The 23,912-nt window shown below is 41.0% G+C and overlaps 1 protein-coding gene across 1 annotated transcript in view; it reads right to left on the bottom strand.

The window, feature by feature from the left end:
- The window catches only part of SMARCA2 (SWI/SNF related, matrix associated, actin dependent regulator of chromatin, subfamily a, member 2), a 164,357-nt gene that overhangs the window by 10,298 nt on the left and 130,147 nt on the right, over nucleotides 1-23,912 (bottom strand). The window contains exons 29-32 of the mRNA XM_046665065.1: nucleotides 21,317-21,534; nucleotides 12,837-12,890; nucleotides 3,435-3,540; nucleotides 2,869-2,970 (exon numbers count right to left, since the gene is read on the bottom strand). Coding sequence (XP_046521021.1) covers nucleotides 2,869-2,970; nucleotides 3,435-3,540; nucleotides 12,837-12,890; nucleotides 21,317-21,534 — 480 coding nt within the window. The remainder of the gene's footprint in view (nucleotides 1-2,868; nucleotides 2,971-3,434; nucleotides 3,541-12,836; nucleotides 12,891-21,316; nucleotides 21,535-23,912) is intronic.

Genomic DNA, 23,912 nt, shown 5'->3' with positions numbered 1-23,912 from the left:
TGCAGTGTGCTCTTCTCTTTGTTATGCAACACGCCAACTTTATTTCACATGAATTTTAGTAGAAACGTCAACATTAGCTTTTAGGCCTACAGGAAAACACCAAACTCAAATACAGACACACATATTCTTATAGGAAAAAGTCCATATGCAGTTGAAATAACTTCAGTGTGTGTGTGTGTGTGTGTGTGTGTGTGTGTGTGTGTGTGTGCGTGCATGCACTTGGGAGAGAAGGGTGGATTTCCATAGGACATCCTCCCATCTTTGACAACAAAAACGCTATTTGCAAAACTACATTTCTTATTTGAATTGTTCTATCAAGTGCTTTGGTGAACCAATCTTCTTTAAAATGCAATTCCCCTAACAAAATGGAAGCTATTCTTTATTACTGAGTTTATCAGTACCAGACAATACTATTCCAATCAATACTTTATTTTTAGTGTGTGCACACACCTAGGCATAGCCCTGTGTAGTTGCTGAGAGAAATACAAAGTTCAAAAATGGTTCTTTTTCTCAAAAAATTAAAAATAGGAGTACCATACGATCCAGCACTCCCACTTCTGGGTATATATCCAAAACAACTGAAATCAGGGTCTTGAAGAGAGATTTCCACACCCATGTTTACAGCAGCATTACTCACAATGGCCAAGAGGTGGAAGCAATCCAAAATGTCCATAATTGATGGATGGATGAACACAATGCAGAATATACACACCAAGGAATATTATACAGCCTTAAAAAGGAGGGAAATCCTGTCACATGCTATAACATAGATGAACCTTGAGGACATTATGCTAAGTGAAATAACAGCCCAGTCACAAGAAGACAAAAACTGTGTGATTCACTTCTATGAGGTATCTAAAGTAGTCAAATTCACAGAAATAGAAAGTAGAATGGGAATTGGCAGGGAGCCGGGGAGATGGGGAGTTGTTGTTTACTGGGTATAGTGTCAGTTTTACAAGATGAAAGAGTTCTGGAGATCTGTTGCACAACAATAAGAATATATTTAACACTACTAAACTGTAAACTTAAAAATAATTAAGATGACAAATTTTATGTTTTACCACAAGTAAATAAAAAATTAAAAACACAGAAAAAAATGATCCTTGCTCTAGGAACACATTCCTTTATTGCAAAGATGAGCCACACACTCAAGAAAGTGACTGCGCAACTTGTGGTAAACACCAAATAATACAGTACAATAGAACAAGGACCAGGGAGAGAACACTGTGATCAACGGGGTCCTTGTGGTAAGAATTTACCAGAGACATCAGAGTTGAGCTGGGTCTTAAAGGTGAGGAGGGTTCCATCAGGGAAGAGAAAGGAGAGAAAGTAAGAAAGGAGGGAAGGCAGGAATAAAAACGATGCAAGTAATTGCACCAATGTCAATTTCCTGGTTATGACACTGGACCGTGTTACAAAACATGTGACTATCTTGCGATGCTATAAAGGGTACACAGGCTCTGTCCGTGTTATTTGTTACAACGCCATGTGTGTTCAGGCAACTAGGTGTTTACGGGACCAGTCAGACTGAACAAGCAAGTGTTTAGGTTGAGGAACAGCAGAGAATGAAGCTAAATGAGGCAGGGTAGGGTAGGGTACAACTTTAGAAAGCAGCCTACAGACATGAAATTCATTCTAGAATTTAATAGTACATGGGGTACCTCTAAGCTTGGTAGGCAGTAGATGGACAGGGTGAGAAGGTGTTTAGAGAAAGATAAACTAGTATCCAGGATGGGCTGGGAGGGAAGCCAGCCAAGAGGCCATTTGTCACCACATTTGAGGTGTGAGACAGCGACTGTGGGCAGACAGGGAGGTCGTGGGACTGGAAGCATATCACAATGTTGCCATTGTAGTATAAAGAACCCAAAAATCTACCCAGAGACTTTGAATGGTCATTCGCAAAAGACTTCCTTGTTGACTCCTGCACTTCTTCTCTATGTCCTGGTTTTCCTCTTAACTTTCTTTGAAGAGTGTCTTAAAAACAGAAGGATTGCTTTCAAGACCTATTATTTTGGTCAAAATCACACTACTATTAACCATTAAACCAGGAAATACACAGTCTGTTCAAGGCACATCCTGAGGATTCCCATGTTCTCCAATTTAGTGATTGGCATTGACAGAAGGTGAAAAAGCAAGATCAGGAAAGAGGCTTAAGGAATTGAATGGTGGCTGGACACGCCTTGGTCGGCAGACGCATGGACCTCTCTTCTCGTTCCTTCTTCTTCACAGGTGGGAGAGCATTAGGCCAGAAATACAGATAGGAAAAAGGGTGTTCATACAAAACGTGAGTGGAATTGAGGTGTAATTAAGTGCAAGTTATTTTAATAAATTCAGTGTCACTTACTCATATACTCTTAGACTTGCCAACTATGAAGAAGAGGAGTAAAGAGAATTGCAATTGGCCTAATATAAGGCATTTTTATATGCAATTAGAGGCAATGGTTATTTTCTCTCTATATTTTTTTTTGTCTTAAATCATAGCAGTTTCCTGAGGCAAGGTTACAATCAGAAAAACGAAGGTCAATATAATCAAATACACAATCTCGATGAAAGCAAAACCTGTACCTCTAGCCTTTAAGCATTACATTAAGTGATTTACTTGAATTCTTCCTCTAATTAGAAGCCAAGGCTTTAAGGGAAGCTCAAGTAGGAGCTAGCACAGCTATGGTACAAAGGAGCCGGCATTAAGTTGAAAACGCCAAACCCTCAATTTCCTTACGTAGGTAGCAGGGAATAGAGGATTTTATTTTTCATTTTTCTACTGCCAGGTTACTACCAACGGTTCAAACGGTAGAAAGTGAAATATTTTACGTAACAGAACATAAGCACATTTAAGGTTAAATCTTTTTCAGACAACTGAAGACAGACCTGGGATCCCTCCAAGTTGAATGTCTGAGCATTGTGACAGAGAAGCATGACATCTTTCTCCAGGTCGCCCAGGCTCCGGTATTTATGATTACGAATTCTTTCCTAATGGAAATTTTGGATGAAATAAAGAAGAGGGAGAGAAATGCAACAATCATTACTGGGTAAACAAAGCCCCATTTTCCCTTTGTCTTCTCAGCACACAGCCCCGCCAGGGATGTGGGCCTGCCCAACTCCAGGGGGTGCCAATCACACAGACCACCCTCCCACCAGTATTCCTTCTTGTAAGGGGGAGGAAGGAGAATGCAGTGGGAAACAGGAAGTGCAGTGGGGAAAGGGAATCTGAAACCTTAAATAAAATGCAATATAATACAATATGAGCTCGCAGCATAATGATTAAATAAAACACATGTAAAGGCACAAGGACACCCCAACCTTTTTGGTGACAAGCCCTGGATGGCTGTCAGTGGTGATCAGACAAGATGCCACTGCCAAGTCCTGACGAGAATCATTTCAATGAATTTAACTTCTCCTTTACTTAAAATAAAGTTTGTAAACAAAATAACTACCTTTATTTTTTTGAAATCCACCGGCTTCCTAATTAATTCATAGTATTCTGGTAATTCTTTCCTTGAAGGTAACTGAATGAAGACTTCACTGAGCTGTCGCCCTGAACTGCAGGGTGGAGGAAACAAACAGAAACATAACAGATCATGCACTACTAAGGAAAGGTTTCATTCTATTTCAGAGAATGCCAGAAAAGCAAATTGGCATCCCATGCATATAGACACGGGGCTCTTTAAATCAAGGAAAACTCCACAACTCTACTGGAGATTAATTAACGCCCCTTGTGCTAACTTCAAAATCACATCAAAATACCATTAGGTCCCCACTTCTGTCATATGTATGATTTGGGAAGTCCACTGAGGATTTCTCTATCAGAGCAAACACATCTCTTCATTTTGATCGAAATATTTAAAATATCCTATTCAACCAAAAATTCCATTTTTAATGAATAATAATTGAGTTGGTAAAAAAAAAAACCAGAAACAACAGAGACTTTACTTCCATACTCCTTTGTCTTCAAATTTACTTTACATTTAGAAAATGATATGTTAGAATATATTCTGGAAACTCAGATGAAAAGCTTTTGTATGTACCTAGTGACTGTCTTATCTTTTCAGTCTTACTCCTTTTAGGGTATTTTGCACCCCGTGAATCACACACACCTTTATGACTATTTGCCACAGGAACCCCTTCATCATGCCTAACTGCACTTCTGCTTGTGTGGAGCAATTTGGGCAGAAAAGAACAAACATTTAGCAAGTGTGGGTGCCTCATGTTGCTTAGATTCCTGCTGCACCCTCCCCCAAATTTATTGTAGCTTTATTTGAAAGCAGATTTAATAGCAACAACTGCTTAGCATTTTGTAATTTTGACAAAACAGGCAATAAAACGATATAAGCTTTTAACATCACTTAATATTAGAAGCAGACATGGTTAAAGGAACAAAGATTTTCATAATTTAGGTTCAAGACCCTCCTATCTGACCTGGCCTACCCAGATCAATAGCAGCTGTGGGGTATGGTACAGTCATTTTTCACAAAAATCTCGCTTCCCTTATGATGCCATCATGACTTCCTTTGTGAAGCCAGAAATATATTAAAAAAAATATATATATATATATGTCACTGCCATGTAAATTTCAGAAGGTGATTCTAGGCATGTGAGAGAATGCTAGAAGCAGTGGAAAAGAATGAGTGACAATCTGCTGTTTTAATCCAGAGTCCCAGTTGTATAATTAAAAAATAATCATAATGACAGTTATCATAAAAAAGGCATGCGCAGTAACTCAAATGGTTGCCTAGCAACCGGTGGGGAACAGGCTGAAGTGCAAAGGGGCCTGCATAAATTAGCCGAAAATCCTCTGTCAAAGGGATGGGTGAGTTTTTCTGTTATACTGGGTGACTGTTGTGTTTTATTTTATTTTTTAATGCATATATAGACTTCATGAATACTAAAATCAGGGGTGAACACAAGAGGTTTAAGAGGACCGCAGTTTAATAGGGAATTGGGTTTTTAGATGATGGTGGCAAGAACTAAGGTGTTCTCTCACCCTCACATCCACTCCTACCCTCCCCCCTCCAGGTGGAGAAATGCGTTTGTACCTCCATAAATTATACCACACAGTACGTGACAACAACTATTTTATTTCCTATCACCTTCAACATAGGGCCACAATATCTGGTCGATTCTTTTTCTACCATTCTGAGATTTATATACGCAAACATTTTACCTGATTGAAAATGAACATCTGAAAGGCACTGACAGGAATTTATAGACATTAGTTTTCCTATCAGAGACTTCTTTATAATTAGCATTCTTTACAACCTAGCAAAGATCAAAAAGACGTCTTGGTAATCTTGGATTTGACAGCCGACCCTCAGTGACATCATCATAGTGCCATTTCCTACAATGCCAACAGATGGTGTCACTTTCCTATTGAGGAAAGACCAGCACATCTTTGCTTTGTACACCTGTGATGGACACAATTCTTTATTTCAACTGTGCTCTTGAAAGAAATAAGTGGATTGCACCCAGAGTGTGATAAAGCTCTTTCTAACAGGGGCAAAATGGCTAAAACAACCTTGGTCTGATGTCCTGTCCTCAGTTAGGTCACAGAAACTCTAGACCCTATAAGGAGACAATCCAGAGTTATCTGCGCTCCTAAAGGAGAGGGCTGAATGTTCTGAGACTTATGACCAACACTGTAAAATGAGACAAATTTATTCTGTTTCAAAAATAAAGGCTCACTCGACTAATATTCCTACCCTTCTTCCTTTTTCCCCTCCTCAGACCAGAGGACATGAGCTAGAGAAGGACCTGGAAGTGATCTAAGGAAGTCTTCTTGTGGCTGTGTTGGCACCAGCGTCATTCAAACACCTTAGGCTGGCTTTCAAAGCTCTCCTCAGCTCATTCGTTGCAAACTGAATTTGTACTGTTGACCTGATTCTTCTGGTCAGAATAGCCTTTGTCCTGCGTACCTCCTCGTACCATCGCCAATTTCCCCTTTTTAACTAATTCTAAGTTTCCAGCCTTGACCCACCTCTCACTCTATGGCTGGAAGGTTCTCTATCCTTTTCTCTTCAAATACTTCATTATTTACCCAGGATCAAGAATCTATCTTCCACAAAAATGGAAGAAATCCTCCTCAGTATTAAGCTACCTCTTGGTACCTCGCTGCTCATAACTTCATTCTGTGTATGTTGTTTCTTCTCTCCTCCACACAGGGTGGGAATATTTACAAGGCAGTAAAACCCCTCCTCCATCCCTTTCAGAGGCAATGGCTCTGAAGGCCAGCCTGGGCAGGAAATGTCAGGAGGTCCTGGAAGACGTCCAGCTTCTACATAACCTATAGAACCATCGGGATAGCAGGACCATTTGCTAATGGATCACTACAGTAACTTACTTCTTCCTACATTAAAGGTTTAAAAAAAAAAAAGTAAATCAAAAAAAGGGGAAGCAAAGCAGGCTGATAAGAGTTTTGAATTCCTGGCATTTCTTTCTCAAACTTAAGCTGAGCAAAGGCTTTTCCAACATACCTTTTCAAATGCTGGTTTTTTTTTTTTTCTTAGTGCCAGGTTTTTTTCCTTTTTTCTTTTTTAAGTACAGAACAATAGACTAATTGTACAATGGTTTGCAGAAGGTGTTCTGTTTCTGTTGAAATACTTATCCTACCCCCAAGGTATTTTCCATTATGTCACTTTACACAATTTAAGGCCTAAGTATGAACTGTTACCTCTAAGTGGGCTGCTTCCCATGACAAAAGTGATACTGCTCCCCTCCTCCAAAAGAGGATTCCACTATTCAGATCTATTTTGTACAACGACCTAACACAGAATAAGAAATGGGACCCCGAGAAGACACGGGATGTCTTAGAGGGGGAGGATGTCATAGGGGGAGGAGGGGAACCTAAAATACAAATTTAAGGGAACATAGTGCACTACATAGAGTTTACAGGTGCTGGTGGGCAAACACATTTCCTCTCCATACTGGTGAATGGGCACAGGGACACATGGCCATGATGTCATGGTGTGTGAGATGGAAAAGCCCCATGTGCCACTGTAAACGGCGATTTGCAAATGCTACATGTAGAGCTTATACGTGTACACACACACATATGCACACACACAATTGAGATTTACTTTGCTATGCTTCATCTGGGAACCAATTTCTGTCCCACTACCTCTGCAAAGCAAACTGCAATAATTTTACATCTATACTACTACAACTCTCAAATGGTCACTGCATACATTATAAATATTACATAAATATCAGCTTTATCTTTGATTGCATTTTAGTACTACAGTTGGAAGCAAGCAGAAGACTGAAATGCTAACTAAGAAACTGCTCCTTGAAAAGGCTGGCTATTACGCCTTTCCAACAAGCCCAAACCAAGAAGATAGGCTATTGAGTGACAGTCTGGTTTTTTTTTTTCTTTCTTGGCTGCTTTATGATTTTTCTTTCCACCTGCCTGAGCTGATCTGTTGACAAGAATTCCTAATGGATACTCCTGAAAAAAATCTTAACTAAAGCTGAAACAGGTTTTGTTTATACCAGTTAAGGAATGTAAAAATGTGGCTATCTTGCCTCCAAAAGAAAATAATGTCATGATGTAGAATACCCTCTTGGAGTTGGAGGGGTTTTACGGAAAAGCTATCACATTGCTAAAGGAATCAAACACGGGAAATCATTTGGGAAGAAAACTATAAAAATTGGTCAGCATTGGAGGGCAGCAGGTGACAGCATGCTGCTTCTTTTCTGGATCAGATTCCCGTGAGGTTGAATACATACCATTTAAAAATGCACTTAGACTGGAGTAACACCCTACTTATCCAGAGAGCCCCCCAAAACCTCAGCCAGTCATGACATAGGTGTCAGAGGCACCTGCCCTCCGTATTCATGATGAGCTCTCCCATCTGAGTCTTAGTAAGTACTGACCGCTAATTCCTAACAAGCGTAGGAATCCGACCTCCCAGCCTCTTGAAACTCAGATGGGGTAACAGCAGAACAGAACAGCATGGTGGTAGACTTGCTTTGGGAAGCGGAATTGGGAGCTGTTAAAAATCACCCCAAGGGTCACATTAAGGACTGTAGATATATAATGTGCCCGAGTTATCCACAAAAATAAGGTTACATCAGGTTAATGCAAGATAAATGCCCTGATGCTAGGGGATGGTAAGGGGCTGGCTCAGCTCAAGAGGAAAAGTACCAAGACTTTATCAACAGTCTTAAATACAGTCACACTCGGAGGGATGGTTTTACTTTCAGTAATCTACTCTAGGCTGAAATATAAAGATATATATTTATTTATAAAGATGTTCATCACAACATTATTTAAAACAACTAAATAATTTAAAGCAGCCAAAATGTTTAACAATTGGGGAAGGGACAAATACTGGAATGTGACACAGTCTACAACTATGTATTTTAAAATTATGTGCCTTAAAGAACGGGAAAATGCTTTGTATATGACATTCAGTAAAAAAACAAAACAAAACACACAGGATATCAAATTATAAATGCAGTACAACTTCAGCTAGGTTTTTAAAAAGGCAAACTAAGAACCAAAAGGAGATATGCCAGAGCATAAACATTAATGATAATGTACTCTTCTTCAACAAAATGAAGATTTACAATCCAGTGTAATTTGGAACTGTATTATTGCCCTTAAGTAAAGTAGGTCTCAAATACTTTTATTGCGTTACCTTCTTTGAACTATAAGTCAAAAATCTAATTTGATTTTCCCAGAGAAATGTTGTCTAAGGGGCATATGACTGACCTTTATTTATATGATCATAAACAGTACAGTTCACCAATTGGTACCTTTTAACTCTACCATACAAAGCCAAATAAAGAGAACAGAATAACAGAACAATTCCATAAAATTTCAATATTTTGCAACCCTCAGAAGCTACTGTATAAAGTGCCTATTTATTCCTTCAGAATTCTCTCACTGAACTTGTTACTGCAAATCACAGGTGCTCATCAGGACATGAGATCCAGAGAGTATTATTTATCTGTTTATTTAGACAGGCCTTTTCAGGATGCATTTGAGAAGACTTACCATCTATCACTTGACTTTGTAGAAATACTGACTCAGGACATTGAGTTTCTTCTCTTTTTCTCACTTGACCTTTCCTAATAGCAGGTACACATATAGAATTCTAACTGTCCATCTGTCCAAATGTGACAGCAAAACAGGTTGCTGCTTCCTCAGTCAGCCATTGGGCCAGCTTTCGTCACCTCATCTTGTTGACCTGGTGACTCAGAGGATGTCTTCCCGTCAAAGGTAAGGACCCCCCTCCCTTCCACTGAATATCCTGCCTTTGATCTTCCCCTGAGTGACCAGACTCAAAGGCACAAAGCTTCTGCAGGAAAACAAAATCAAAGGCCTCTCCACCTCAGTGGGAATCCCAAAGGTCACTTTGTTAAAGGGGTGTGTCGTAGCAGGCTCCTCAGAGCACTGCTTTTTCCTACAGAGGCCGTTGTAGTAAATTCTTAAGGAAGACGTGAGGCGTGATTCCAAAGTAGGGAGGCAGCTTCATTCCCATGAACGTACAAGAACATCTATGCCCAAATAGCTGCCATCCTTCAGAGCAATCCATTTTTGATCAAAACCCTTTAGAGTGGTTTTGAAGACTGTTTATCAGCCCTGTAAGAAAATCAGTTTTGTTACTTCCAGCTGGGACTGCCTCCTCTCCCTCAGAGAGAGGTCATTTACGCCGGTATTGTCCTGGGGCTGTGAGAGGCAGAGACCCCGGGCTCCGGGGCCAGGCTGACGCTGGAAGCCTCGGGGAGGCCTTCTGTGCCTCGGAAAGCAGACTGACCAAGTTTATCTGTGGGCTGCCCACCTGCTGTATGTGGGTATAACTGGCTGAGCACCCCAAATAAGTCTCAAGTCACCAGGAGTCAAAGCAGCCTCTTCTAGTTAACATCTGAAAGTACCAACATTTGTAATGAGGACACGATAAAGTACTGGAATCCATATTGCCATGAGCCGATTCTCTCTCGACGAAGTGCAACTTCTGAGCTCTGAGTCATTATTTCCTAGTGTGCTCCATGGAACATGAGTTTAATGGACTGTTAACAGCGTTCCCTGAAAACGGGGTTCATTGGTCAAACAAGTTTGGGAAACACTGGGTTAAACAAAGTTACTTTTACAGCAGAATTTCCCAGAGCCTCTAACTGCACTGGGAATTCTCCACGAAGCTACAGGACTCAAGTCTGAGGACCACACTCTGGCAAGTGTCATCGGGGACAATACGTGAGGCTCTGGCATCACCAAGCTGCTACTACACAAATGAACCGTCAGCCCTGATGTGGGGCCCAAAGGATCCAAGACAGAGACTAAGTGAAGAAAGGCTCTTCACCTAGAACGAAGATTTTCTACAAGTGTGCCCACTCGGTCACACTGCCACTTCGCGGCAAATTCTCTGTAATCTAATTAAAGCGATTAAATGCAAAGGTGCTTGGGCCTGAGATCCATAGTCACAGCCTCCCTCCTCCATTTAAAGAAACACGCAAGGTCTAGTGCCAAGGTTGCTAAAAATAAATTTTGTCGCAAACAGTTTCTTGGCTTGTCCTGAAGGGATAGTCAATACTAACAACATAATCACAACGTCAAGGGCTGTTAATAGCCATGGAGAGAATTTAGATTTCCTGGGATGGAGTAGGTGGGGCTGGGTAGCTACACATGCACACTCACACTCATACAGACCCACCAGGCCCCTATACCTGCCACCTTTCTTTTCACTTGCATTTCTGTAAATGGCACCACATTCACTTACCATTCAGGACAGAGATCCAAGAGTTATCTTTAAATTCTCCTCCTCCTCTCACATCCACTCTGCCCCTTAGTCTTGTCAATCACACCTCCAAGTATTTATCCTCTTGTCTTCATACTCACCGCCATGTCCAATGGATGCCCCTCTCCCCTTGTACCCGGTGACCCAGTTATACTGAGATGCACGTGGTCTCCAGAGGGGGTCCTGTCTTCCACATCTCCATGGCTGCCTACACACACGGCACTAAAGACCTTTGCCTCGTCCACTCCTCCCTCCCTGCCCTGGGCTACTTGGGGAATTCCTACTCCACCCACCAGCCACCCAGCTTAGCTTTCCCCACTCCTCCCATTCCACCTCTACAGACACTTTATTCATACTATGTACCTGCATTATTCCCTTATATAGTTCTTTCCAACTATGTTGTAAGGCCTTCTGTCTTATATATTCTTTTTTCTCTTCTCATTACTTGCACAGAGACTGACACATAGAAAATGCTCAGTGCTTTTGACCACATAAAGGGATTTACAAAAAGAATTAAAAAAATTATTCATCATAAAGCAACCTTTGAACACTACATTGTAAACTTGGGCTTCTGGGGAAAGGAAGCATACGTGACAGTAAGGGACCAGACAGACTCAAAAAATCCTGAGGAAGCAAATGTCAAGCCTCTTCTATGACTCTGGAAATTACAGTTTACACGTGTCTTCAGTAAAAATGGATTTATCTAGGTCCTACCTGCATACAGTCATATCGTCTCCTCAAAAAGCCCAGGCATGACACTGGGGGCTTGTAATACCCTTTGAAGTTGTTATTAATCCCCTTTTCATGGTGGAAGAGAGGAAGAGGGGTAAAAGAGCTCATGCCTGTCCTCGTTAACCAGGTGAGTGTTCAGCCTACATCACACCATTTAGACGATAAAGCCTCCTTTCTCCGTCATGGCAGTGGAAGCATTTACCCAAGTTGCTTCAGTATTTAAAACTCAAACTAATCAAATGTTTGTTTCAATCCCAAAATTTGAATCCAGATTGAGTTCTTTCTCATAATAGCAAAAACAAAATACAAGTCTTGATGTCTCTCTGGACACACTATGTATGTGTGTCTGGCTTTTGGGATTGATAACTGTTTATTGAACATCAATAAGAAATGTCAAAAGTGGACGATCTTGCCCAGCAGTTTCATCTCCACACAGATATGGGTAGGTGCAAGTCACTCCCGCTTTTAATCTCCTTATTTAAAGGGAATGCCACAACTGGTGATGGTATTCACCCTAAAATACAGGATACAGCTTCAATTCTTGTTCCTCCAGGCCCTAGATTGGATCCTATACTAGACGGGGGAAATTGTCATAAAAGATGCTGTTGGGTCAACTGACAAAAGTGGAATACGGATGGTCAAGTATTGTAGTGATGTTTTTAAAAAGTACAGGCTGGCAAAGGGGCAAAGAAATGTTCTTTTCAGTATATTAATGATGACTCTTTCTCAAATATCATCTCATTCTCACAAAATCTCTAGGAGAAAAGCATTTCTGCTTTCCACTCAAGAGAAGCAGAGGCACACAAAGGTTAAACAGACTGGCTTACGACACTTCGAGCCATACGTGACAGGGAGGCCCAGAAGTCACGCCCTGAACTCAACCCAGTGTGCAAACCCTCCGCACGGCCGTAATTAACTCCAGAATGTCAGACACCGCGTGCATGTGCACGCTTCTTCATGTACTGCAGGAGATCCAGGCACCGTAGGTGCTTTTCATGAAGCTTCGAAACCAAGACAGCACAAAGTTAAGTGGCTGGAGGGATATAAGACAGAAGCTGCGCTGGAAGGGAGGGGGAAGCAACAGAAACCCATCTCCCAGGGATGCAGGTAGGCTGGTGGCTGCCGACGCCTTTGTAAGAAGTGCATTTACAGAATGGACACAGCCAAATTAAAACACAGCACAAACAACTTCAAAAGCCATGACAGGTGTTTTAGAATCTCTGTGCCTCCATCTCACACTCCAAGTAGGGGTGGATCAGGAGGCGACTGGAGAAATTTGCTTCCAAAGGCCCACTGTTTAGAGATTGATCTGTTTGGTGTACCAAGGGATACCTGTATTTAGAGACACGGGAATACAAGACAGATCCTGACCTGTTTCCTTCTATTTCCAACTGAGAATTACTGGGCACCTTCTCCACGTTACACCTGCGGTAGAGTAGAAAGAACACTACAGTCAGAAGACCTGGGTTCTTGTCCCAGCCCGGCTCCTTCCTCCTAGGTTGGGTGACCTTGGGTAATTCATTTTATTGTCCAATCCTCAGACTCCTCACCTGCCTGCCTTGCCTACCTCGTAGGATTGTGGGAAGATCACATGTGGTTATATTAGGTACCTCTTTCTGAAAAAAATACATACAGTTCTCCAGAAATTAAAAAAAAAAGAATTTCCTAACCTCTCTGGGACTTTTCTTGCTTCTCTCAAACACATAAATGCCCGTTATCTCTGGTCCCATTTCCCTCACACGTTATACATGGGCGTTAGGGCACATGGTCCATCCTTCGTTCAAAGCAATGGAAGACAGGCAGCGTTTGCTGTGGGGGGACAGGGGCGAGGGCGCGTGGCGTATGATCTTAAGAGAGTAGCTTTGGCCTATCCGAGTCTAGCTCCTCATCTGTAAAAGGGGGTAATACTTACCTCAGAATGCTGTTCTGAAAATTAAACATGATACTGTACTCTGTTACAGCAGCCAGCACATAGAGGGTGTCCCAAACAACAGCCAAACTTGATTTCTGAACACCATCTAGGTAGTTGGCTCTACTTCCCAGAACTCTGTTCTTTTCGAATAGATCACTGAGCTCATGCTCATCAACTGGAAATGACAATAACCCAGCACCTGAGGTCTTTGGCCCTTCCACGGGCCTGTGGGAAGCCTCTTCAGTTGAGGATTTTGAAACTGCTCCATCGATGTCCCTTTGTGTGGTGGCAGGGAAGCAGCTGACAGCTAGGACACATCTTGGGAAAACCCTCCATCCCATCTACATATTACTCCAGGGAAAAATGGCACCTTTGGTGTACACGGCCTACATCTGGCCACTCACAAATCCCTCCTTGGAGCCAGTGCCCACTCTGCCTTAGGAGGGCGGGAGGCATTGCAGAGAAGGCAAAGGACACACTGAAGAACGGCGGGGTGGAAGTGCATGCTGTACCCGCAATACAGAGAGTGAGTTGGAGTGTCTGAGATATAAGGCAGACTCGGAAAGGGAAGTTGGGAAGGTCGCTAGGGCCAGATTGTGGAAGACTATCTTTCCCATGGTAGGAAGTCTGATTATCACTGGGTAGGCAGCGGAAAGCTACTGAAAGTTCTTAAGTAATAGTACGACACAATCAGCTAGGTGCCTCGGAAAGAAGGCAGGAGGAACAGCAGACTGGAGGCAGGGAACACAGGCAGTGTGCAGCTCTTCGGGGCCAGGCCATGACGGTAAGGGCCTAAAGAAGACAGTGCGTGAGGAGGCAGAAGGAGGGGTGTGTGGGAGAGACCTTGTGAGTGTGTTGAGAGAACTCTGTATTTGAGTGCATGTCAGGAATAAGATATAGAATTGGGACCACTTTTACCATTGCACATTTGGGACCTTGGGGTGACGAGGGTGTTAACCAAGGGGATACAGAAGCCAAAACAGACCATGTGGTTTCAGAATGTGTAAGAGTGAAGGAAGAGAACTTTGGGAATGACAAAATACTATCTTAGACATTTTACAGAACATACTGTAAATAAGTCGGAGAAAGATGGGCATGGTTCTATGATCTGAGACTCACGGAGATTAAAATTCACCAGGGATGCAAGGCTCTGAACAAAGGAGATGCCAGCAGAATAATTTCAAATGATTCTGATAAGGGGTACATGGGGACAGACCTACACAGTAGGTCAGTAATCTGATCAGCTAGGAAAAAAAAAGTACAAACAAAAAAACCCCAAACAACAAAAAAGAACACTAAATAATGGAATGGATATGACTTTAAAAATGCACGTTACTACAAATCTATTTGGAAAGGCAGTCTGAACACTGTATAAACAGTCTGCCTTCAACAGAAGCCTCAGCATGACGACAGTGTGGGAAAGCCTTCGATACAGTGAATTCCCAAATGCATTTCGGGTAAAGCACTTTGGAGAGAAAACCTTGGAACAAGGCATCAGTTTTTAATAAGAACCCTTCCCTTCTGGAGAATGGGTTGACTATATGTGGGCCTTCAAAACAGCTCAGCCTTACTCAAAATGAAGGAAATGCTATAAATGACTTTTATGTGTGTGTGTGAGGAAGACTGGCCCTGAGCTAAGATCCACTGCCAATTTTCCTCTTTTTTTTGCTTGAGGAAGATTAGTCCTGAGCTAACATCTGTGCCAATCTTCCTCTACTTTGTATGTGGGATGCCTCCACAGCATGGCTGAGGAGTGGAGTAGGTCTGCACCTGGGATCTGAACCTGTGAACCTGGGCCACTGAAGTGGAGTGTGCAGAACTTTAACCACTCGGCCACAGGGCTGGCCCCCAAGAAATGACTTTTAAGTGTGTACAGGAACTAAAGTACACTGAGTCTTGGGTTTATAGTATACTAAATTGTTGGAAAGGTGCTGTAACATAATGGAATGAAATGTGGGCACTCTTTCCCAGGTAAATGTCATTATGATAATATAATTTTTTTCCTAAAAGTGACCATAAACACAAGATGTCATCATATCCTCATGTAACAGGCTCATGAGACCCCTCCTTCCCTGAATTCCCCAGGCCGGCTGCCTGCTCAGTAACATCCAGTAGGGGGGCTCTCTCTTCCGGCGCACAGTGAGCAGGTGGGGGCAAGTACTGTGACTTTTCTACCCTCTGGTCCTATTCAGCGGTTCAGGGCTGGAAATAAGGGAGAAATGCAATAAACATTTCCAGGATGAATGAATGATGAATAAGCTGAGGCTTTCCGCCATTCCTAGAGATACATTATCAGTGTTTATTCAAATAGGGGCAAGAAGACAGTCCTGGTTCAGGGAAGAGAGCAGAGCCTGAAAAATGTCAGGGAGGAAGGAGCCTGGCGGTTGGCTGCCACCCCTGCCAGTCCACTATGTGCCAGGGCTGTGTCCACCAATCAGACAGGCCAGGCAGATATCTCCCACCTCCCGCTCTGCGTACCTGTGTCCATCCTCAAAGCTGGACCTGAAGTCCAAACTCTTTGCAGACAGTAAGGCCAGTCTTTGTGGAATGCTCTTGCTACAGTCTTTGAACAACTATTAGAGAGGGAGGAGGTGACAATAATCTCCTCATATCCTGTTTCCAGATCCTTCAGGAAGGAGAACGATGCTCGTATTTGAAAAGCAAGGTGTAATAAACGTCGATAGGAGAGTTGATAGAAAGGGCATATCAGGACGCTTCAAATGAGTTCAAGTATCCAGTTGCAAACTAATTACATCCTGAAAGAGCATGTGGATTGCTTCTGTTCATAATGTTTAAGAAATCACAGAGAATAGAAATGGAATCAGAAGACCAGAGATAAGCAAATGTCCCAATTTCAAAATGAGAAAGGAAACTTGAGACGGCCATGCTTGATGCTGACCCTTGGTAAAAATTTAGCAGAAATTATTCAGATGCCACAGGACTATTTAGAGAAGATAAATAACATCATTAAGTACCAGTTGGGGGTCTCTTAGAAAAATTCATGGCAAGCTAACCTCATTTCATTCCTTCGGCAGGGTTTCTAGGCTGACAGATTGGAGAGGACACATATGATGTATCTTAGTTTTAGCCTTTCTTGATAACCTTGAGGAAGGATAGATAAATGTGGGTGACATGATAGCATGGTCATATGAGTTCACAGATGGTTAATCAACTTTAAGGATTACTGGTTAATAAATTCACGTCAACCTGAAGCGATTTTCAGGGGCATGTTATAGAGACCTGTCCTTTGCCCTTTAGACGTCTCTCAGCAATAGCTTCTAGTAAGTCTTTGGATGATTAAAAAAAAACTTAGGAAGACAAATAACCATAATTTTTCTGAAAAGGCATAAAAATTCAGTGTTACATCAATAGACTAGAATAACGGGACAAAAACCATTTAAGATGGAACTGTACAGGGATAAGAACAAAACCAGTAGATACAGGTTCAAAAAACCAAATGCTTAGTTGAAGGCTAACCTTGGCAGCATTCATGTGAGAAATGAGCTATGTGTATGTTTTGAGGAGTGGGTGACTGTCAACAAGTCACGTGTCCAACATGAGTTAACTCTATGTCAAGGTTGTTGGAAAAACTTAACACGCTCTTGAATTATATTAACAGAATTTTGGTGCCCAGAATAAGGAAGCTAAACACCCTGCAATTAGCTGTCAGAATACATTTGGAGTTCTGGGTGCCATGTTTTAAATAGGACACTAATAAAGTAGAATGTGCTTAAGGGTGGGGACAAGGATGGGGAAAGCGTAGGTACCACTCAGATAGCAAAGTGAGGTGTTTCAACATGAAGGAGAATGTCCTGAGGTGGATGTATCTATAAATATTTTCAAGGGCATTTCTTGAAATGAGAACAGATTTACTCTGAAGCTACAAGTAGAACAAACAGCTAAAAGTTAGCAGGCTGTATCCATTTTCCTATAGGAAACGACTATTGTGTTTAGAGCTGTGTTTCAGGGTCATGACCTGCCTCCTAACACAGGGAGTTAGTAGTTGGAAGAGTCCATATGGAGGGTGGATGCTGACCTGCCAGAGGGGATGGGGGGGCACACCTGGGTTGTGTGGAAAGTTGGACCAGGTAGAGCTAAAACCCCTCCCAACATTAAGAATCCTTGTAGGAATCTCTCTCTCTTTTATCCAAGTAACTATAAGCCATGTCCCTAGACTTGGAACAGCCCTACCAGACCCTACTCTTCACCGCCTTATTCTATGTGTCATCCCAGGGGCAATTTTAAAGAGTACAAATGCAAATTAGGCCAACTCACTTTTCAAAGAAATAGAGAATCTTAGGTTAAATATTACATAAACTGAGAATATGATTTTTAAAAGCCTTCTACAGAAGTAGAAAACAAAGCAAGCTTAACAAGTCAAAACAAAGCCTTCCAATACTACTCGAAATACAGTTTTCTATTTGGGGAAATAAGATGGTGGGAATGAGCAGCAACAGGCCAGCATACCCCCAGCAGCAATTACTGCAGACAGACGTTACACTGATGAATCAAATGAACTTACTGGCTCTTTGGGGTCACGTTTTTAAAAGTATCCTTTTCCTTTTTTTTTTAAAACAGCCCTGACACTGAAAACAAAAGCAATAAATAGATGCTTAAATTATCCCAGTTCTTAAAAAAAAAAAAAGATACATCTGTCCCAGAATCATGCAAGAAATTTGAAAAAACTGTTTCATGAGAGCTAATTAATTCTTATATTTCAGTTAAATATAGATGGCAGTTCTTATTTAATACACTGCTAATGTGCACGACTGTCAGAGCTCTAACATTTGACTGAGGTGATGGGCGGGAGATTCGTACAGGTGGTATTTCTTTCCCAGGTAGGCTGAGTTACTATATTAGTAGCTGACTTTAATGGTGCAAAAATCTTAACACATGGAGAGGTACATTTCCCAGCAGCATTTTCCAAAACCAACCAAAAATATGACAACGTAGCTAATTAAGGCCCTCCTAATTTGAGTGCCTCCTACTTGAGTACCAAGTTTGGTAAGAGACACAAAAAATATAAATAGAGTAAAGTACTTTTTCTAGAGGATTACTAACATGAAATATACATGAAACACGCAGCGGTGGGAAATTCAGTACATGCTCTCCGCGACGTACCTAAACGTGGCAGCTAATAGAATGGATCTTACGAGGATACTGTGCAAGGAAAAGTAAAATAAGGAAGCAAAGAAATAAATAAAACCAGAAAAAGGGAGAAAAGAAAACTACTCAATGTCTGCATGCTGAAATATTTAAATATCCTTTCCCTACAGTACAATTAAAGATGTGCTCAATAATCAGGGCCTGTGAAACTTCGTTTTTCTGTTTCTGGAAATAAATAGATGGAAACCAAACAGCAAGGACGCTTACTTTATAGTGCTCAGAGCTCCATTCACCCACCTGATTAGCTATAAATAGCCTAAAAGGCTGATTATTAATAATTAAACTGTTCAGAGAGCTTGGATTGTACTAACTCACCGAATCCCCCTAACTCCTCTAGAGGCAGGTACCGTATTTACTCCATTTTGTGGATGAGGAAACTGAGGCCCTGGGAGGGTAAGTAAATTGTCCAACTGTCCCACAGGCAGGATGCTGGTGTCCCGATTCAAATGCAGGTAGTTAAACCCAGACTAAAGCTGGTGCTTTCAACTCCTGTGCTATGCTTAGCTGAGGCTGAAGGGGTATAACCCGACTACTCTCTACCTTGGGGTGGTTTCTAGGAAAGCGGTCAGCCCATAGCTGTGGACATCAGGAAGTCACAAACGCAGAAGGCTGTGGCGCCAGTAGGTGATATAAATGTGTGAAGTGGGCCAGGTGTGGAAAGCATGGATGATAAATGGCACACTGATGAGATGACAGTGAGGGATGGGGACTGCAACTAACCAGACGTTGATGGCCTGCAGAGAGGGCAGCCACTTCTTCACGCCTACTGACTGTGACCTCAGGGAAAGGGAGATAGAGTACTGCCAGAGTTTTAGGTTTTTCAAAAAGGGGAGTAAAAAACCTCTGAAGTTTTATAAGAAATCTCTCCAGTTCTGTGTGTATATGCTTTTTTTTTTAAACGATGTTAAACTTGAAATACACCAATCTGTTGGCAATATGCGGTCCACTGGCTAGTGACGTCTTCTACACCATTAAAGAGGAGTATGGCCATCCCCTGAAATAAAAGGCCTGGCCTCTAAACCTCCAAGGACTGTCTTGGCTCTTCTCAGCGTTACCACGGCCCTGGACTGACACAGCAGGTCATGAACAAAATGCCAGTCAAATATCAAGGCACACCTGGTCAAAGAAAGGGACAGCTCGCTCTTCCGAGACAAAGGTAAAAAAGTCAGAGGTATATGCAGAGCGATACCCTCGACTTATTTTTCTTTACACCAGGGGCTGGCAAAAGAAGGCGTAATTGTCCAAGCTGGCTTCCTGGAAACTGTCGCTGCCTGAGGCAAATCTACCAGTCGGGCTGTGGGGGGGAACAGAAACTTGACAGACAGAGACTGATTCTTGGTTTACAAGGAAGTTTGCATGTTGACTCTGGGCAAAGAATGGACTCCTGGCCAAATTTTCCTTCCTGGATAGGTGTCATTCCCCTGTGTCAATGAATAACTTCAAACCCAATATAATGGGGCTGCCCTTTGTGGCCACTTCAGAATTCTCAAAGGGGATGCACTTTTTTTTAAAAAAAGGAAAACAGTAAAATAGAGGAAGCAGGGAATCTAAGAGACCTGGTAGGTAAGGGGGGCAAGAAATTCTGACCCTTTCACACACATCTGCTCCTACCCACCTTTCACCATTTCTGAAAACTCCTTTTATTGTTAGTGCCGTCAAGTCTGATTCCGACTCCTAGCGACCCTGTGTACAGCAAACTCCTTGCAGATAATACAACAAAGACTTAACAATGAAACCCCAGGGTGGAAAGTTTCTTGTTTTTTATACTACTTAATCTCTATAATGAGGTTTCCTTCCTGGAATAAAACATGCACTAAAGTCATAATGAAAAACCAAAATCGTAACTTAGTTATTTGTGCTGAACACTTCCTGGTATGCAGGGCAACACGAGCAAATGTCAAAAACTTGGGGTAACTAAAAACTAATTCATACCACTACGCAACTTCTAGAAATAAAATGTTTAATTGTTTTGTTTCCTATCAATTTTTCAACTGGAACGAGCTGTGATCTTCCTGTTAAAAATGTATCACATGATTATCAAGTTGAAACCAAATCAACTAAGCAAAACGTAGTCTAACTAGTTTATCCAGTGTATAGGGCTGGCCGACACCATAAAACATCTTTGCTTTGGTTTTCAAATAATTGTTCATGGTTTAAAATAGTCTGGGGACAGTGTCCAGTACAGATTTCTCAACATTCACATTCAAAAGTTCCATGAAAGACAGGTAAATCTGCTGAAATACCATGTTGTCTATGTAGTGTTCTTAAGAACAAGGAGATGGCTCAAAGAACTGCTCAGAAATTCAAGTGTGTTGGAAGGAAAGAAGGAACAGTATTTTTGGTGAAGCATCTCTCTGGTTTTAAACAGAGTCTTAACATGAAATATTTACCATAAAGTGCTAGGATTCTTCTTTCTCTAACAACTCAATCCAAAAGTACAATTTCACTCCATCGTTCTAATCCTTTCATTTAAGTGACGGTATTTCAGAGATCCTTAAGAATCCTTCTCCAGTTTAGATTTTTTTAAGATTTTGTAATCTAAACTCCTGTTTCCAAATATCTTAAATAATACACGGTAAAACAGCACACAAAATAGGAATGGTGGCCATTTTGAACATGGCGCAAGGTTACTGATACCTTTGGGGCAGAAGCCATGAAACAAAAGTAGAAAGAACTTTAAACCCCCAGAGTATACCCTCTTAGGTCTTGCTTTTTAGGTAGCATCACTTATGGTCCTGGTAAAGATGATGAAGGGGAAGGAAGGAACACTGACCTGTCTTTGTAGTTTATCACAGTATCGATGATAGCATTCATCTGCTTTGTCAGTTTGGGGGGATTTGGTGATAGTTTCTCAGCTGGAGGACGGCCTCTTCTCTTCTTAGCCTTTTCCACATCCTCTTTTGCAGGATCTTTATCCACATTTCTTCGTCTTTTTCGCTTCTTTAGCCGTACCTCCTCTTCCATTTCTTCCAAATTGCCGTCTTCAATGGCCTGTTAATAGGGAACGAAGGAAAAAATTCAAGACAAGAGAATAACCAAATACAAAAAAACAAAAAAAAAGGTTTGAATAGTTAGACTAAAATGAAACAAACTAACAAAAAAAATAAAAATAAAAGTTAACAATTATCAGTGGAGTAAGAAGAAAAATGGAAGACCACCATACTGGATAAATGCATCTTTAACCCAAGTCTGTTTCATGAGCAAAATATGCTGAAGGCCGGAAACACTAAAAGAATGTGACAAATACAGAAAGATCTGTATATTTAAGTGTCTGAAGATAACTGAATCCAAATGAAATTTTAGCTCAATATAAGAAAAAGACCTTAATTGTCCATTTACTGTAGGAGGGTAATAAGTAAAACAAAAAAAAAAAGATGGGCGAAGAAAAAAATTTCCCTGAGAGTGCGTCCTTACAATAGTCATATAAGCTTTAACCTTTTCTTCTTGGAGGTTTTACATCAATTTTCATGATTCACAACATAAATCAAAATTCCATCCAGATTTTGTTCTAACGTAGCAATTAGTAAACAAGGAAACGGGGAACTAAGTACAAAGCCACATTCCTTGGTAAACGCACTTAAATCATCCGAGAGAGAACACACACACTCACAAACAACAAACACTTTTTTCCAATTACCTGCAAACGCTTGCTTTAAACCAGAGCCAGCAGCACTAATGCAGAGAGATAATAAAATAGCTATAAAAACAACCAGGTATAAAAGAAACCTGTTCATAAATGGCTAAAAGATCCATGTGACAGACCCAGAAGTTTAAACTTTTTTTTTTCCTGGTAAATCTCAAAACTTAAGAAAAATAAAGGGATAAAAAAAAAACTGCAAAGGAAAAAAACGCAGATAAAAGAAGATTCTAACCATGGAAAAGAAATTTTGTTTTTAAATCTTTAAATTATATTTCACGATTGCTTTCTCACGCAAAATAACTGATGTTATTTGCTCCTCGTGCCTCCCAATATTGCCTCCAGTATGCAAATGCTGATCAATCCTTTCTCGTAGCTGAAAGAGCTCTAATCATAAGGCAATTACCTTCATTTCTCCACAGCACCAAACATGGCTAATATTTATGATCATGTGAGTATAACAATCAATATAAAGAGTGATTACAGCTCAGACATAATTTCTTTCACTTGTGTACAATGCCTCCTGAAAAAGAAAGGTTTTGTGAAGAAAACCTGGTGCAGAACACAAAACAACCTGGCATGTTAAAAATTCCAGTGGGATTAAAAAAAAATGTTTTCTATGCATCTTCCAATGTGCAAACCCACAGAAGCAACATGCACACAGACAGAATCCTAAGGGACAGTCTGAGCCTAGGCCTTAATAATCAAAAGACAATTTCCATCACGATCCTACAGTGTTCAGATAACCACTATGAAGGAGGCGAGATCTAATGAGTTATGAGGAAAAAAGGAAAAAGAAAAAAAAAAAAAGCTCCACGTTATTTCATTAATATTCATTTGCCTAAAAGCAGGACACCCACTATACAGCTAAACACACTGCAGCTAAGCGAAGATTAAGAAAAGGAAATTGTCCCGAAAATCTTGGAGGCTGAACATGCTAATAATAAATACAGCATGCAAGGCTGTCAACAGTTAATGGTATTGCTCTCCTCTAGTACCCAGTCGCACACAGAAATACGGAGAACACCGGCTTTTGATGTGTTACACACCTACACATGCCTGGGATGTCGTTCTACTGAATCTTCAAGACGGCAACGAAAAAGGATATTTACCTTACCACTATCAGCAGGCCGGCTATCGGAAATCACAGTTAGTGGGGATAAAATTAACAAGCCAGCAAAGCAGCGAGCTGCTAGTCTCTTCATCAGCTGATCAGGAAAAAAAAGAGAGCTGGGGAAAGGCTATGTTTTCATATACAAGTAATTTTATTTTACTGAAAATTTAATACTGAAACGATTGTGGATACTCAAATCTGCTGTTTCATTCTAGCTGCTACTACAAGGCCCGAAGCCTTCCTCCTTCAGCCTGTTTTAATATTGACAACTACTTATCATATTTTTTTTCCCCCTTATTATTCCAGGCAGCAGAATTAGAGATTTTAGCTCAGGTGGTTTCTGCTTCTTACTCGCCTCTTAACAATTAAGCCAATCAGAAAACAAATTAATATTCAAATTTAGTTTAAAAAATGAAAACAAGGTATGCTTTATTTTGGGTATTTTAAACCTCATTTTAGTGCTTTTTAAAAAAAAATAGGCTGCATGGTTTCGAAGCAGTCTCAGATGGATTTTTTTTGGAATAAAGGAATTTTTTTTCATTAAACCCATGTAAGTAAAAGCAATGTGCATGTTCTCAAGTTCAAATATTTTAATACAAATGTTATTCTTCTCTTTAA

This window comes from Equus quagga, chromosome 6 (genome assembly GCF_021613505.1).
Source record: "Equus quagga isolate Etosha38 chromosome 6, UCLA_HA_Equagga_1.0, whole genome shotgun sequence".
Lineage (NCBI taxonomy): Eukaryota > Metazoa > Chordata > Mammalia > Perissodactyla > Equidae > Equus > Equus quagga.
Note: the sequence above shows the minus strand (reverse complement) of the source record. Positions and strands in the feature narration are given on the sequence as shown.